Raw genomic sequence first — 14,430 nt, 5'->3', positions numbered from 1 at the left:
TTAACCTCTCTCTCTTGCTCAAGCTGTTCCTCCAGCTTGTCTTCTGCTACACCTCTCTGGTTTCCATCTGTCTGCCAGTCATTTTTGCTCCTTTTGAGCTATTCTCTTTTTCCCTTGGATTCCTTTGCAAGCTTTAATGCACTGAAATCTGTGTAGACCATTTTTATTTTTATTTTCCTGGGATGAGCCATCAATAAGACAGCTGTCATTGTGTTGATGATTACCAAGGTTGTTCCCATTCCACATCTTTCTCTACTGGGCCACAGAACCAGAGATGCACTCTGCTCTTGAGCCCCACCTGTTGTAAAGCAGCCCACCACTCCTCATTACTACACCACCCTTTAGATTCAACAGTTGTGTCTTTCAAGGAACAGTGGAAGGGAGACAGTGGAGCAGGCCCACTGTGAGGCATTAAGAGAAGCCCAGTCATCTCAAGGGCTAATCATTAGCACTGGTCCAGTGCTTACTATAAGCCAGCACAGCTCTCAGTGGTTGTAAATATTATCTCATTTAATCTTCTCCACAGCTAGGACAATATTATCACCATCTCCCTACGAAAAGAACAGGGTTGGATATAGGATATCCTGTTTCTTGGCTCAAATTTCTTAAGTAGCTAGCTTGGTAGGGTAATGATGTGGAGTGGATGACCCATAGTGCCAGTATAGAGTCAGCTAAAGAAATCTTTGAGGGACTAGGGATGTAGTTCAATGGTAGAGTGCTTGCTTGTCTGGTTATGCATGGCCTTTGGCTGCAGTCTCAGGACTGCAAGCTAATATACAGAAAGAGAATTCTTTGAGTTTTTACTCATGACTTTATTATTTTATTGATTCTTTAAACAGTTGGCTTTACTTGGGATATGAATGGTTTTACAGTGAACCATAACAGAGATGGTGATTATTGCATATAAATATTAAGGGATGTTAGGAACATAATACAATCAATAAGCTTCTCTTGCAGGTTTTCAAAATAATGAGCATGCGAATTGGTTTGTTTTTAATTATCTTTAGTAGAAAAATAGGTTGCACAGAATTCTCATTCAGATTTTTGCTTTGTGGTCCCGGGGATCAGTTCCAGTAACCCACACATGCTAGGTAGGCACTCTGCCATTGAGATAATTATATGAAAAGACACACATTTTCTGCATATATAACAGCATCTTATGCAAGAGCAATGGTCACTGAGGACCTCATTAAGAGTTACTCTCATCCTAGGCATAGTAATTCTATGAAACCACACTGGCAAGAAGCATACAAACACCACATTGTCTATTGAGCAAAGCACTTTCCCCGAATGCCCTATTCTTTAAACAACACTCTCATGGTGCCTTGGTGTTCATGTCTGTGAAATAAACTAGCTCTGTGCAATACAACAAGCGATGTAACTTCTTTTGCATTTTAAAAAGGTTGTGGCTCTGAGACATTTAAAAGAATTTAGCTGCATTGATAAGACTTTCAAAGGTTTATTAAGATAAGTATAAATGTGTGAATTTGCCAAATATTTATAGTTTTTTTTAAAATGTGTATACCAGTCTCTGTGTGGGGGCATGTGCACATGAGAGCAGTTGTCCAGGGAGGCCATAGACGGTTCTCGATCTCCTGGAGCTGACACTATAGTCAGTTGTGAGCCACTTAATTTGGGTGTTGGAAACTGAACTTTGGTCCATTGTAAGAGTAGCAAGGGCTCTTGACCACTGAGTTATCTCATCAAGACCATATTCACACTTCTGTAGTGGTTGCAATACTAATACAAGCATGAAATTTAACTATCACTCAGCTCCAGACATTCCTAAATAATCAGATGCTCTGCATTATGGAAGACCATGTCAAGGTAATGGCAGTTTCTTTCTGATTTTTTTTTTTTTTTTTTAAATATTTATTTATTTATTATGTATCCAATATTCTGTCTGTATGCCTGAAGGCCAGAAGAGGGCGCCAGATGGTTGTGAGCCACCATGTGGTTGCTGGGAATTGAACTCAGGACCTTTGGAAGAGCAGGCAATGCTCTTAACCACTGAGCCATCTCTCCAGCCCCTCTGATTTTTTTTTTGTCATTATAAAAAAAATCAGTCTTATAAAATAACTGGCTTCATTTTGATATTTTCATATATGTATATAATTTACTCCAATAGCATTCACTTTCTATACCGTCCCTAGGACCCTTCCTCCTATTGCCAGCCCTTCTCCTTCTCTAAATATTCCCCCTACAAACTTTCTTTTGAAAGTGTAGATTCTGCACATGAGAGGAAGCATGCCATATCAGCCTTCCCCAGGGTCTGGCTTATTTCACTTGAAGCGCAATCCAGTGTCGTCAGTTGTTTTCCTGTAAATGACATTTCGTTCTTCTTCTATGACCAGGCAGTGCTCTGCTGTGTGTGTATCCCACAGTTTCCTGACCCACCCATTTGTTGTCGGGCAGACAGACTAATCTTGTAACTTGGCTGTTATGTGTAGTATGTGGGTGATGTTTGTCAGTGATCAGAAAATAGGTGTCTTACAAAAATAGTTTTTATTTTAAAAGATTTTATTTATTTACTATGTATACATCGTTCTGTCTGCAGGCCAGAAGAGGGCGCCAGATCTCATTACAGATGGCTGTGAGCCACCGTGTGGTTGCTGGGAAACCTTTAACTTACATGCTTCATGGATGAACAACTCCAGACTGTTATTAAACTCTTTAGTCTAATGGCTTTTAAGTTTTTAATAATATCTGATCTATTGGGAGTGATTTAAACAACCCCAGGCAGAATCAGAACACAGGGGGAAAGATATCCCTCAGGTACCAAGTATCACCACCAAAAGCTTCAAAATCCCCGCAAAAGCAGACACCTCAGTCATGAAGTTCAGCTAAAAATAAGGACTACGGGCTGAGGAGATGGCTAAGTCCGTAACAATGCTTGCTGCCTAAGCAAGAGGACCTGACTTCAGACTCCAGCAGCTAATTGTAAAAGCCAGGTGTTTCTACACCAGCCTGTAAACTCCCACAGCAGGATATGGTTAGAAGGTCAACACAGGAGAATTGCTAGGGTTTGTTGACCAGATATTCTACCTAAAACATCACTATCTCAGCTGGGCAGTGGTGGCTCACGCCTTTTATCCCAACACTCGGGAGGCAGAGGCAGATGGATCTCTGTGAGTTTCAGGCCAGCTTGGTCTACAGGGCTAGTTCCAGGACAGGCTCCAAAGCTACACAGAGAAACTCTGCCTTGAAAAACCAACCAGAAAGCCAACCAAATAACAACAACAATAACAACCCCATCCCCCCAAAAATAACATTAGTTTCAGGTTTAGTGAAAGACCCTGCCTCAAGGCAGTGATTGAGCAGGGCATAAGGTATATTACTCTGGCTTCTGTTCATCCACACTGGTGTGCAGACTCCCTCTATCCTGTACACTCACATGTGCAGGATCCACATGTACAAAGAAGAACCAAGCTGGGTATGGTGGCAGACGCTTGAAATGCCAGCCTTAGGGGCATAAAAGCAGGAGGATCAGGTATTTAAGACTAGCCTTAGCTACATAATATGTTTGTGTTTGTGACCAGCCTGGGCTACACGAGCCCCTGTCCTAAAAAACAAACAAAGCCCAAACAAAAATACAAAATATAAGATCCCAGACCAGACAATGAACAGGAAGAAAAAAAAAAGGAGGGGTGGACAGAGAAAGAGTTCTGAAAAACAAGGGAATTTGGCAAAAGACAAATATCAGCCGATTTCAGGAAGGGCAAAGTAAATCTGAAACTGTAGCTAAAGTGCTCAGGACAGCAGAATAAACCTAACTCATTTTCTTTCCAGCAGCCCCAATCCTTTTGTTAGAGGCTGTGAGGCAAAAGCGAAAGTTACAGAGGGTCCGCGGAAATGGCTGGAAACTGTGTTAAGTCTGACTTTTATGAAGCCTGATCTGCTTCTCCTAGATAAGATTTAAGGTACTTGTTGCAAGTTGGATGAATTTGTGGACTGAATTCTCCGACCTTTATGTCCGGGCCTATGATAGAAATAGCCAAAGCATGTAAAGAATCTGAAGGTGTCTTACAGAGCGGGACTGTCCAATACGAATTCCTGTGATGATAGAATGTTGCTGGTTTTACTTATTACCTTTTGTCCGATATGGTTGTCATATTGGGCCTTTGGATACTAAGCATTTGAAATGTGCATTGTGCAACTGAGCAATTACATTTTCAATCGTTTTTCATTTTAACTAATTCAAATCTAAATATCCTTTTGTAACAAGGAGCTTCCATAATGCATAGTGCATTTCCCAGTCCTAATCGTCTCTTTTTAAACTTAAAAATTTTTATGTATATGGGTGCATATATGTCTGCCTATCCTCTGAATAAGGACCTGGGTGCCTGAAGAGGCTAGAAAAATGCATTGGACCCACAGGAACTGGAATTACAGTGAGTCACCACGTGGGTACTGGGTATCAAGTTTGGGTCCTGTAGAAGGGCAGCCAGTGCTCTTAACCTCTCAACCTCTCGTTAGCTCTATCACTATCCTTTAACTGAAGGCTTCTGACATTATTCCCCTACATTATTCTGAGTTTCCTGGACTTAAATACATACTTATATTTTTTTGTGAGGTGGGGTTTCCCTAAGTAGTCCAGGCTGACCTCAGACTTATACCTAAGATTATAGACATGTGCTATCATGCCTCACTTAAATACCACTTAGGACTTCTCAGTTGTCCATGAGAATGTGGTAACTATATAACTGGTTGCTCAAACTGATACCAAGTGAGGAAGGCTTGTAGTACTATGTACAGCTACAATTAGATGTGGGGCATAACCGGAGACCATCTGGCCTGAAAAGGAACCTCCATTTCTGTAGGACAATTAATCTTTGCTATACTTCGGGTTAGCTTGTGGATACAGATCATTTAAGCATCTTCTGGAGCATTATGTATATTTGTAATATCATGGTTTTCTTTACTCCCACCCACACTTACTGGTAAGTAATTTCTGCTTGCCCGGTGTTTCCCAATGAAACCACAGAGTCACATGTAACATCATGTAAAATGATCAACTCAAACTAGCAGCAAGTGATTAATTCACCAATATTGGAGGTTAGAGTGAATATCTGTACACACTGAGTTAGGGTGGCTATTTCAAGCCATTTCCTGGTTTCTTGGTAAGATATAGGACATGTCAAGCAAGAAAGCCAAACCAGTCCCCCAACACATACAAATAGATACAGGTTCCCCACAGGGATTAAGTCGGGAAGGCAGAATAAACAGCAACTTGTTCATCTACATTGTGAATGTTCCATATGTGTGTGAGGTTTAGTAAGTGTGAGCTGGAGCTAACATGGGTCCTCTCTTAGCTTTTTGCCAGTGTAGAAAAAGCAGATTAAGATTCCCTATGAACCATCACTGCAGAGTATCTCGGGCTTCCCCTGTTCAGAGCTCAATCTTATTTCAAGTAGCCTAGAGGGTTTTTCCTTTGGTACAAAATATGAAACATATGTCATCGATAAAGGCATAAAATAATTTAAAAAAAAAATCCAGTTGTACCCATAAACCCAATGTTCCCAAAGCAGCAAATACAGCACAGCATCCCGGTTCTCATGTCATCTCCCTGGTGTGGTCTGCGTTTTCAAATGCCACCCACCATCTCTAACATATCTCGTGATGAATGCAGCCCAGCTCCTTAATGAAGAATAAAAACACTTCATGAGTTAAAAAGGCATGTGGATGAACCCCAAACGGGAGATAGTTATTCCAGGAGACCTACCTGCTGGAAAGAGGTGGCAGCCACATAGAAATACAAATAATCAGAGACGTGCCAGGCTCATCTGGCTCATGGCTTTTACCCACCTGATGGCTCTAATAACAGTCTTAAGTGGTGGTGTGAGGTCCTCCACGGACACGTCACACTGGCATCCTTTCTCGTCATATACATCGTCGGTGCCCAGGGCTGTGTCAGCTGCAAGAGAAGATACCACTTAGCATGCTAGTTCCTGTTAATACATCTGGGGTCATTTGTCTCCTATAGAGAGTGGGGAGCCCATACAGACTGTGCCTATAAGCAGCTGTTGAGGTAGAAGGCCAGTCAATTGTAATCCCAAGTCTTCGCCTTGTCCTTCTACAACCTTAACCACCTTTTTCTTTTCTTTTTTTCTTTCTCGATTTGACAGAGATATTTTCTTAAGCTGCTTTCCACCTGGAGGAGGGCGGTGAGGAATTTGTGTTGATCCACCCGTGCTTTCTGCTTTGCTCCCTGGAAACTAATAGACATCATTTAAATTGCAGCTGTTTGGGGTTGAGAACACTGCCTTTGGACTGTTGATACGCCAGTCTGCCTAGACAGAGCTCAAATCCCATGACACTGGCCTCATTAGCTCTTATGCCAAACAAGTTATTTATGCAGCAGACTGAAGAAGGCTGACAACTTATTGCTTGCTGCTGGGCTGGCAATGGTGGGGTCATGAGAGCACTTGCTTAAGATAATGTAGTCAAAGCTGAGAGAAGACTAGTTTGCCTATGAAAATCAGTTCCACATAAACCAATCAGATTAACGTTTTGGTTAATTGTAACATTTGGAAAAGGAACAGGGCTACAATAAATACCATGTCATTGACACTTTATAAAGTTATAAATAATAAATTCACATCTTTATATTTTTATTTTCAGCAACAAAATATTAAGAACCAAGTAAATTCATGCATTGAGTGATAGCCTAAATATATACCGGAAGGCTACAAAGCTGTTAAAATTGATGTTGCAGACTAAGGACTAAGAAAATGTCATATTGTTAAAGAAAAATAATATGAGGTCAGGAATAATCTTAGTCTTCTTGCCTACTATATTTTCCCACAGTTTCTGCAATGAATATGTTTTAACTTTATAGCATAAAGTAAATAGAGAAATAAATACGCACTCGTGAGAAATGGGCAATAAAGACTGCTATTTGGTCCAAGCCTTGTTGAATGTTGACATGCATTACAAGCCTCACGCTGCTATGCTGTCTTTGCTCGGCAGCCTACTCTTTGCAGCGAATGGGAGGCATCTGCCATAGACTGTCCTGGTTTGACTCCAATCTGATAGGCTAGTGGAAGTTTATTCATCGAGATTTGTGCTTGTGCTGGGAATGCAATCACTACAGTATTTCATTCCATGAATAGTGGCTGAGTGTTTGGTCTATGCACTCTGTGCTGGAGTGGTAGTGGGTGGAGGTAGAGAAGGTGGGATTCGTCCTCATCTTCGTGAATGTTCCTAGATTTTCTTCGTGGTCCCTTTGCCAGTCATTCTCTCAAAGGAAGGAAGACAGTGATTAACTGCTGCGATGATAATGATAATGATGACTGTCGGAATTTATCCCCCAAATTTATGTGTTGAAACTTGGTTAGTAGTGTGATAGTAGGAGAAAGGGCATTTGGGAGGTGATAGAGGCCACAGTGCTCAGGAATGGGCTTGGAAAATGTGTGACAGGACTAGGGGACCTTTTGTCACCAGATGAGTATGGAGTTTGTCACCTCAGGAGAAACCAGCAATAAAGCACTGTCTTAGGAACAGAGCTCCAGTTCCTTCCAGACACTGAACCTATCGGTGACATGATTTTGAGTGTTTTTGTTTCTAGAACCATGAGAAACAAATTCTTATTCTTAATATATTTAAGGTGTCAGGATTTTCTTATGGCAGCACAGACTGAACCAAATAGCAATCATTCCCTGAAATGTATTTCAGTTCTTCGGTGAAGTCACTTTGTGCATTGGTTTTTATAATGAGAGTCTCTCTACAAATTGTTGGTGGTCTTGTGTGGAAATCAAAGCTTGAATGAGAAAAATACATTGTCTGAGGCCATGAAGGGGTAAGTGAAGCTATGAAATTGGAGAACCCGTTATTACAATCTAGTTTCCTGAGGCATCACAGTCCATGCTGTGGGACAATGGCCTGTACCCTGTCAATTATATTTTAATAAAATGCTGATTGGTTGGTAGGCAGGCAGGAAGTAGAGGCAGGGCTACGAGAACAGGAGAATCCTGGGAACAGGAAAGAGTCAGTCTGCAGTCGTCTCCCAGACACAGAGAAAGCCAGACACAGAGCAAGCAAGACGTGACTGCCTCGCTGAAAAAAAGGTACCAAGCCATGTAGCTAACACAGGCAAAAATAATGGGCTAATACAAGTTACAAGAGTTAATAAGAAGCCTGAGCTACTAGGCCAACCAGTTTATGATTAATGCAAACTATTTGTTACTAAATGGATGTGGGACCTGGTGGGATGGAAACCCTGGTCAACACTTTGTATCCATCATCTAGTATCAGAGAACAGGATAAAATACAATAAAATAAAAATGGCAATGTCAGAAGAGATGACACAGGAGCAGACAAGTGCAGTCTGCCCTTTTGGGTGCCTCCAACTTTCCTCCAAAGACGTTTATCACAGTTTAAACAAGGTAATATTAATTAACTCACAGCTGATGACCTGGAAGTGGCTGGCATGATTTACCTAATTGTTGACTTATACAGCACAGTCATTGGAGCCTATGAACTTCATTTCCAAGGTTAGAGGCATTACTTCACCTTGTTGATCCCAATCAACTGGTAGTTGTTAGAGACTATGACCTTATTTGTTCTAAGGGTTTTGCAGACATAATTAAAATATGGTTTGAGAAGCAATCATATTGGGTTAGGATGGAAAAGAAGTGTAGCAAAACTGTCTTTGTAGGAAACAGAAAGAAAAAGAACCAGGGATGCAGAAAAGCTGAAAGTAGAAAATGTGATGTACCCCATTATGTAAGCTCACTGAGTGGCAGGGTTGAATTCTTCCCCCAGAGTCTCCTGAATGAGCTGACCTAGGAATACTTTGCTTTTGGACCCTGGAACTCCTGAACAGTGAGACAATATAGTTCCCTTGCTTTAAACCACCCAATATGGGGTCATCTGTTACGACAATCTAGGAAACATTTTTCTCCATGGTTTCCAGTTCTTTACTCTGGGACAGTAATGGTGATCATCATAATAGCAGTAGGATTTTTAGAGAAATCTAATTATGTGCCAAGAACTTTAATTAACTGCCACAAACCCCTGTGAAGTGTCTCTATTATTACCCCCAGCTTTTCACAGTGTGGGAGTAAGGCACAGAAGGCTATGAAATTTGTCCAAGGACACATACAGACTAACTAATAGAACCAGAACTTAAACCTGTTCATCTGGGACCCTGAGCTTCCTCTAACCCCTTCTCATTTGTCCCCTTTGCCTCTCCTCTTCACCTCTGACTTCTTTTCCATCACCTTCTCCTTCATGTGGCCATGGGCACACTGACTGAGGATACAGATTGGAGCAGTGTAAAGAGCAGTGCTGAGCCCGCTCACATCCTGAAGGAGCCCTGGCCATGTACTTCCATGGACAAGCTGGAACTTTTAGGAGGAGTGTATGAGAAGGAAAGGATAAGTAGATAAGCAAATACATAGGCAGGGGACACAGACAGAGCAGCTGCCTGGCAGAGCTAAGACCACAACCCTTGAGGTGTCCAGATATTAGTTACTCACAAGTAATAACACGTTTCAGGATTTCCAGTATAGAATTAATGAGAATGTCTTATATTTTTCAAAACTGAGGCATGTGCCTGCTTGTCTGATTGCTAATGAGAGATACTTTTCATCCTATGTTTCAGAAAACCAGGAAACACCAGAGAGGACATGGGGAGGGTGGATGCCGCAATGTCTGTTTCGAGAACCTCTCTCGAAAATATAACACAATCAGCCATAATCTGATGTTTGGCAGCATAAGATGCAGGTCATTTTTTTGTTATTGAAAAGTAATATCATTTACTTTTTGAGGTTTTTTTAAATATATATATATATATATATATATATATATATATATATATATATAAATGCAATGCGTTTTGGTCAATTCTGATCCCCTATTCCTTCTGTTCCAGTTCTTCCCTGATCTACTGTGCCCTCCCAACTTCATGTTGTTTTTCCCCCATTGAGTTCACTCAGCGATACCAGGAGGTACATGGGTATAACAGAGCCATCTGCTAGAGCCTGGGTCCTCAGGGACCACATCCTTGAAAAGAATGGACTTTGCCCTATCACAACAGTACATGTGGATTGGCACAAAAATGACAAGGTGAAGATAATGAGACTGGTGGTGTAGAAGGTCCTTCTGTTGTTCTTTTTTTTTATTTTTTTTTTAATTTATTTATTTATTAAGGATTTCTGCCTCGTCCCCACAACCGCTTCCCATTTCCCTCCCCCTCCCCCGATCAAGTCCCCCCCCCTCATCTGCTCGAAGAGCAATCAGGGTTCCCTGACCTGTGGGAAGCCCAAGGACTGCCCACCTCTATCCAGGTCTCGTAAGGTGAGCATCCAAGCTGCCTAGGCTCCCACAAAGCCAGTACGTGCAGTAGGATCAAAAACCCACTGCAATTGTTCTTGAATTCTCAGTATTCCTCATTGTCCGCTATGTTCAGCTAGTCCGGATTTATCCCATGTTTTTTCAGACCTAGGCCAGCTGGCCTTGGTGAGATCCCAATAGAACATCCCCATTGTCTTAGTGTGTGGGTGCACCCCTCGTGGTCCTGAGTTCCTAATTCTGCGGGTTAGAGGGTAAAGACTTAACGCGAGGAAGAAGACACAGACACGTGGAGGTCCCACGTGGGTGCACTCTAATGGGGGAGGGGTAACAACCAGGTAAGGGGTGTGCGGACACAATGGGAAAGGCAGGGAGAGAGAAGTGGGGAGAGAGAGAGAGAGAGAGAGAGAGAGAGAGAGAGAGAGAGAGCGGGGTAGTAGGACCCTCGCTTTTTAACGAGGAATACAAAGGCTTCTGGGAATATGTCTGTATCCAGGAGAACGCTGGGAACTGTAGTTCTGCAATTTATTTTGCTTTCATTGGTTAATAAAGAAACTGCTTTGGGCCTGGTGGTAGGGCAGAAGTTAGGTAGGCAGGGAGACAGAACTGAATTCTGGGAGGAAGGAAGCACAGTCAGGGAGAGACAGAGAGCCGCAATGGAGTTGCCAGAGTCAGACATGCTAAATCTTTCCCAGTAAGCCACTGGGACATGGTGATACACAGATTAATAAATATGAGTTAAATTAAGATGTAAAAATTAGCCAATAAGATGTAAAAATTAGCCAGGCAGTGTTTAAATGAATGCAATTTCTGTGTGATTATTTGGGGTGTAAGCTAGTCGGGCAGCTGGGACAAAGAAAGGGCCCCCGCGCTCCTGTAATAGACCAGTGCGCATGGCTGACTGCAGATGGAACTGGGACCCTCTCAAATGTTCACATGATGGTTGTTTGTAGGCTACTGTTGTATTTCTTCAACCCCAGTCTGTGTGTCAAGACTACATATGGTCCAGCCAACTCACTGGGAGGAAGTCTAGACTGGAAATGGAAGTCAGACAATAACTGTATTACATTCAGCTGTGTCTTACTGGGGACTTTTGTCATACCACTTTCTAATTCAATTATTCAGGCACAAAAGAAACAATCCTTTCTGCTTTATAGATTGCACTTATCATGTGCATGTGTGTGTACATGCATGTGTGATGGCCAGAGGACAACCTGTGAGAGCTGGTTCATCCTTGGCACAGAATAAGAAGTGTAAAATACAACCTTTTTGTTGCCACAATGCGTTTCTGATCTTCCTTCCTTCCTTCCTTCCTTCCTTCCTTCCTCCCTTCCTTTCTTTCTTTTCTCCCTTTTCTCCCTCCCTCCCTCCCTCCCTCCCTCCCTCCCTCGCTCCCTCCCTCCCTCCTTCTCTCCCTCCCTCCCTCCTTCCCTCTCTCCCTCCTTCCCCCTTCATTTTCTTCTTTCTTTTCTTTCTTTCTCCCTTCCTTCCTTGGTGTTGTTTTGTTTTAAGGGGGCCAGGGCCTTGATCATTTGAGCATTCTGCCCCTGAACTGTACCCATAGTCCCGTTTCTTATTAATTATCAGTGCTCTGGGGTTGCTCCCCTACATTTTGAAAAACCTAAAATAGACACCTTAAAAAAAATTCTCGTTAAAACTCTCACTTTTTATAGTCTTTAAGTGATGAAGGAAGAAGACAGCAAATAAAGAATTCTGGAAACTTTTGTTATATCCAAAATAGTTTTTCTCATGAAATTCTAATCCCAAGATGCAGGTGTTTATGAAAGCATCGGAAGTTTCTAGCTCTTTTTCTTAGTAAAACATCTTTTAAGATCCAGTCCCTCTTAAAAGTTTTGAAGTGATACATTTGGCTTCAGTTTTGGCTACATATTAGAATCACCTGGGAGTATGAAAAAAAAAAACCCAGCCAACTCCCGAGCTATCCTAAAATTAACACCGAAAGTAAGGGTGGAAGCTAGGCCTCAGAAATGGGGTACACAGGCTGGCCATGGAGTTACCTCACTTGCTGGAGCCTCTGGTTCTAGTCTAGTACAACCACACCAACACCACCAAAAACAGACATCAGACCTAAAAACATTGTCTCTTCAGATTCCAGTGAAATCCAAGCGCAGCCAGTGGTAAAAAGCGCTGAACATTACGGGAACGAATGCTACCCAGTCTGATTCTCTGTTCACTCTGTGCGTGTGTGTGTGTGTGTGTGTGTGTGTGTGTGTGTACGCCCGTGCCCGCGTGTGTGTGCTGCAGATATGTTTTTCAGAGTTGCAATATGAGACAATATAAGTGTTTTACAAGACAACAGGAAATGACTCCATTTAAAAAGTAAATCACCAGACGAATTGTTGATAAAAAAGACCAGGGTTTAGAGCTATCATGAAACGTTAATTGTTTTGTGTAATTCAGCTTGAAGGTGCCAGTCTTCAAATGGATTCCAGCTACCATCTCCTGTCCCTAATGCTGCCTAAACCTCACTCCTAAAGGAGCAACTGCTGTTCTACCTTCAGGAAGTTTTCATCTTCACAGAACAACATAAAGTCAAATGGTCAGAAATCTAGCAGAAAACACTTATTTCCTTTCTGTGGAAAAGGAATCCTGTTGGCATGTTTGGGGAAGCAGGGAGATTATAGTGGAGAGAGTCACAGCTTTGACCATGAAGACAGCAAATAAGTGCCCACAGAAAGTAAATCATTATAATACCAAAAATGTTTGGTTTAGAGACCCTGCAAAATACAAACAACACTGATATGTCTATCATGCTTAGAGCAGTTAATTGTGATATACATATAAATGAGCAAATAAATTATTTGACAGAGATGACTTGGGCTGGGGATGGAGTTCGGTGGTAGAGTGTGGCTAACAAGCACAAGGTCCTCAGTTTGATTCTCAGGGCTTCAAATAAGGAAAAAAAAATCCAAAAGAAACTAGTAATAATCATTTTTAAAATCACTAAGCTATTCAACATTATTACTTACAAGAATCCACAAATTGAAAGTATGGACTTTTATCTCTGTAATTTGTACAAGAACAGTAACTAGTAATGACAAAATCGATGGACTTAGCACACTTTTAGCATTGGTAGCAACACACATAAACCGGAACAAATTTTTATGTCTCTTAAAACTTACAATTAGGCCTGGGAAGATGGCCACACAATTTTGGGGACCTGAGTGTGAATCTCAAAAACTCCCATAGAAACCGGGCAGTGGGGGTAGAGGCAGTAGAGTACCTAAAAGCTTTCATGGCAGATGGCCTGGCCCACACAGCAGTGAACAAGAGACTGTGTCTCAAACAGAGCGGAGGACAAAGACTGACACCTGTGACTGTCCTCTGATGTCTACACGCACGTGTGTGTATATACGCACTTAGTGCTGTGCTCATATTCATTAACATGTAACTAAGATTGTGGTACATTTCTTTACAATACGTCTGTGAGAGATCTCAGTTTTGGGTCATAGGGAACACAATAAAACAGCCACCTTTAATGGTAGTGACCAATTTGTTACATTCTGTCATAAATTACGATTTATTCTTCAAAGGTACCTTGCTTTGCTCCTGGTTGGACTACAGTTGCTCTGCTACCTGATAGCATAAGTATCTTCTTAAATTTAGAAGGTTCCTCTTAGACAAGTACTAGGCCAAGGTTAATTCCTTTGATCTGAGTAGACTTTAGAGTGACAACTTGGGACCTGGAACACAGTCTCACTTGTCTATGTCCTAGGCTTTGCCCCTTTCAGTCTTGTGTTAGATGCTGCTAAGTCACCAACAGATTGAGTGCATCCCTCAGGCACAAAGAGCCAACCCAGGAAACAGATAATAATTTTTTTGGCCTAGATTTTTCTAATTTCAAATATTTATTTTAACACCCACCATAATAACAATAAATGCTCATTAAAATTTTATCATTAATCACTTTTATTCTTTGACTAAGCACACAATATTGGCGTGCTTTAGTGAGGTACAATATGATGTCTTCTGGTCCCTGTTATTGAGTCAGCATCTTGTTATGCTGCATGCTTACATCTGAATTCTTGATCTTTCTGCCTTGACTTGCAGCATGCTGGGAATTAGCCATACCCACCACACCCAGCATGATCCAGTTTTTTTTTTAAATATTTATTT

The 14,430-nt window shown here is 41.6% G+C and overlaps 1 protein-coding gene across 1 annotated transcript in view; it reads right to left on the bottom strand.

The window, feature by feature from the left end:
* Positions 1-14,430, bottom strand: part of Kcnq5 (potassium voltage-gated channel subfamily Q member 5) — a 536,576-nt gene that overhangs the window by 20,914 nt on the left and 501,232 nt on the right. The window contains exon 11 of the mRNA XM_041655539.1: positions 5,806-5,914. Coding sequence (XP_041511473.1) covers positions 5,806-5,914 — 109 coding nt within the window. The remainder of the gene's footprint in view (positions 1-5,805; positions 5,915-14,430) is intronic.

This window comes from Microtus oregoni, unplaced genomic scaffold (assembly GCF_018167655.1).
Source record: "Microtus oregoni isolate MIOR12 unplaced genomic scaffold, Mior012 000007F_ref0000211, whole genome shotgun sequence".
Taxonomy (NCBI): Eukaryota; Metazoa; Chordata; class Mammalia; order Rodentia; family Cricetidae; genus Microtus; species Microtus oregoni.
Note: the sequence above shows the minus strand (reverse complement) of the source record. Positions and strands in the feature narration are given on the sequence as shown.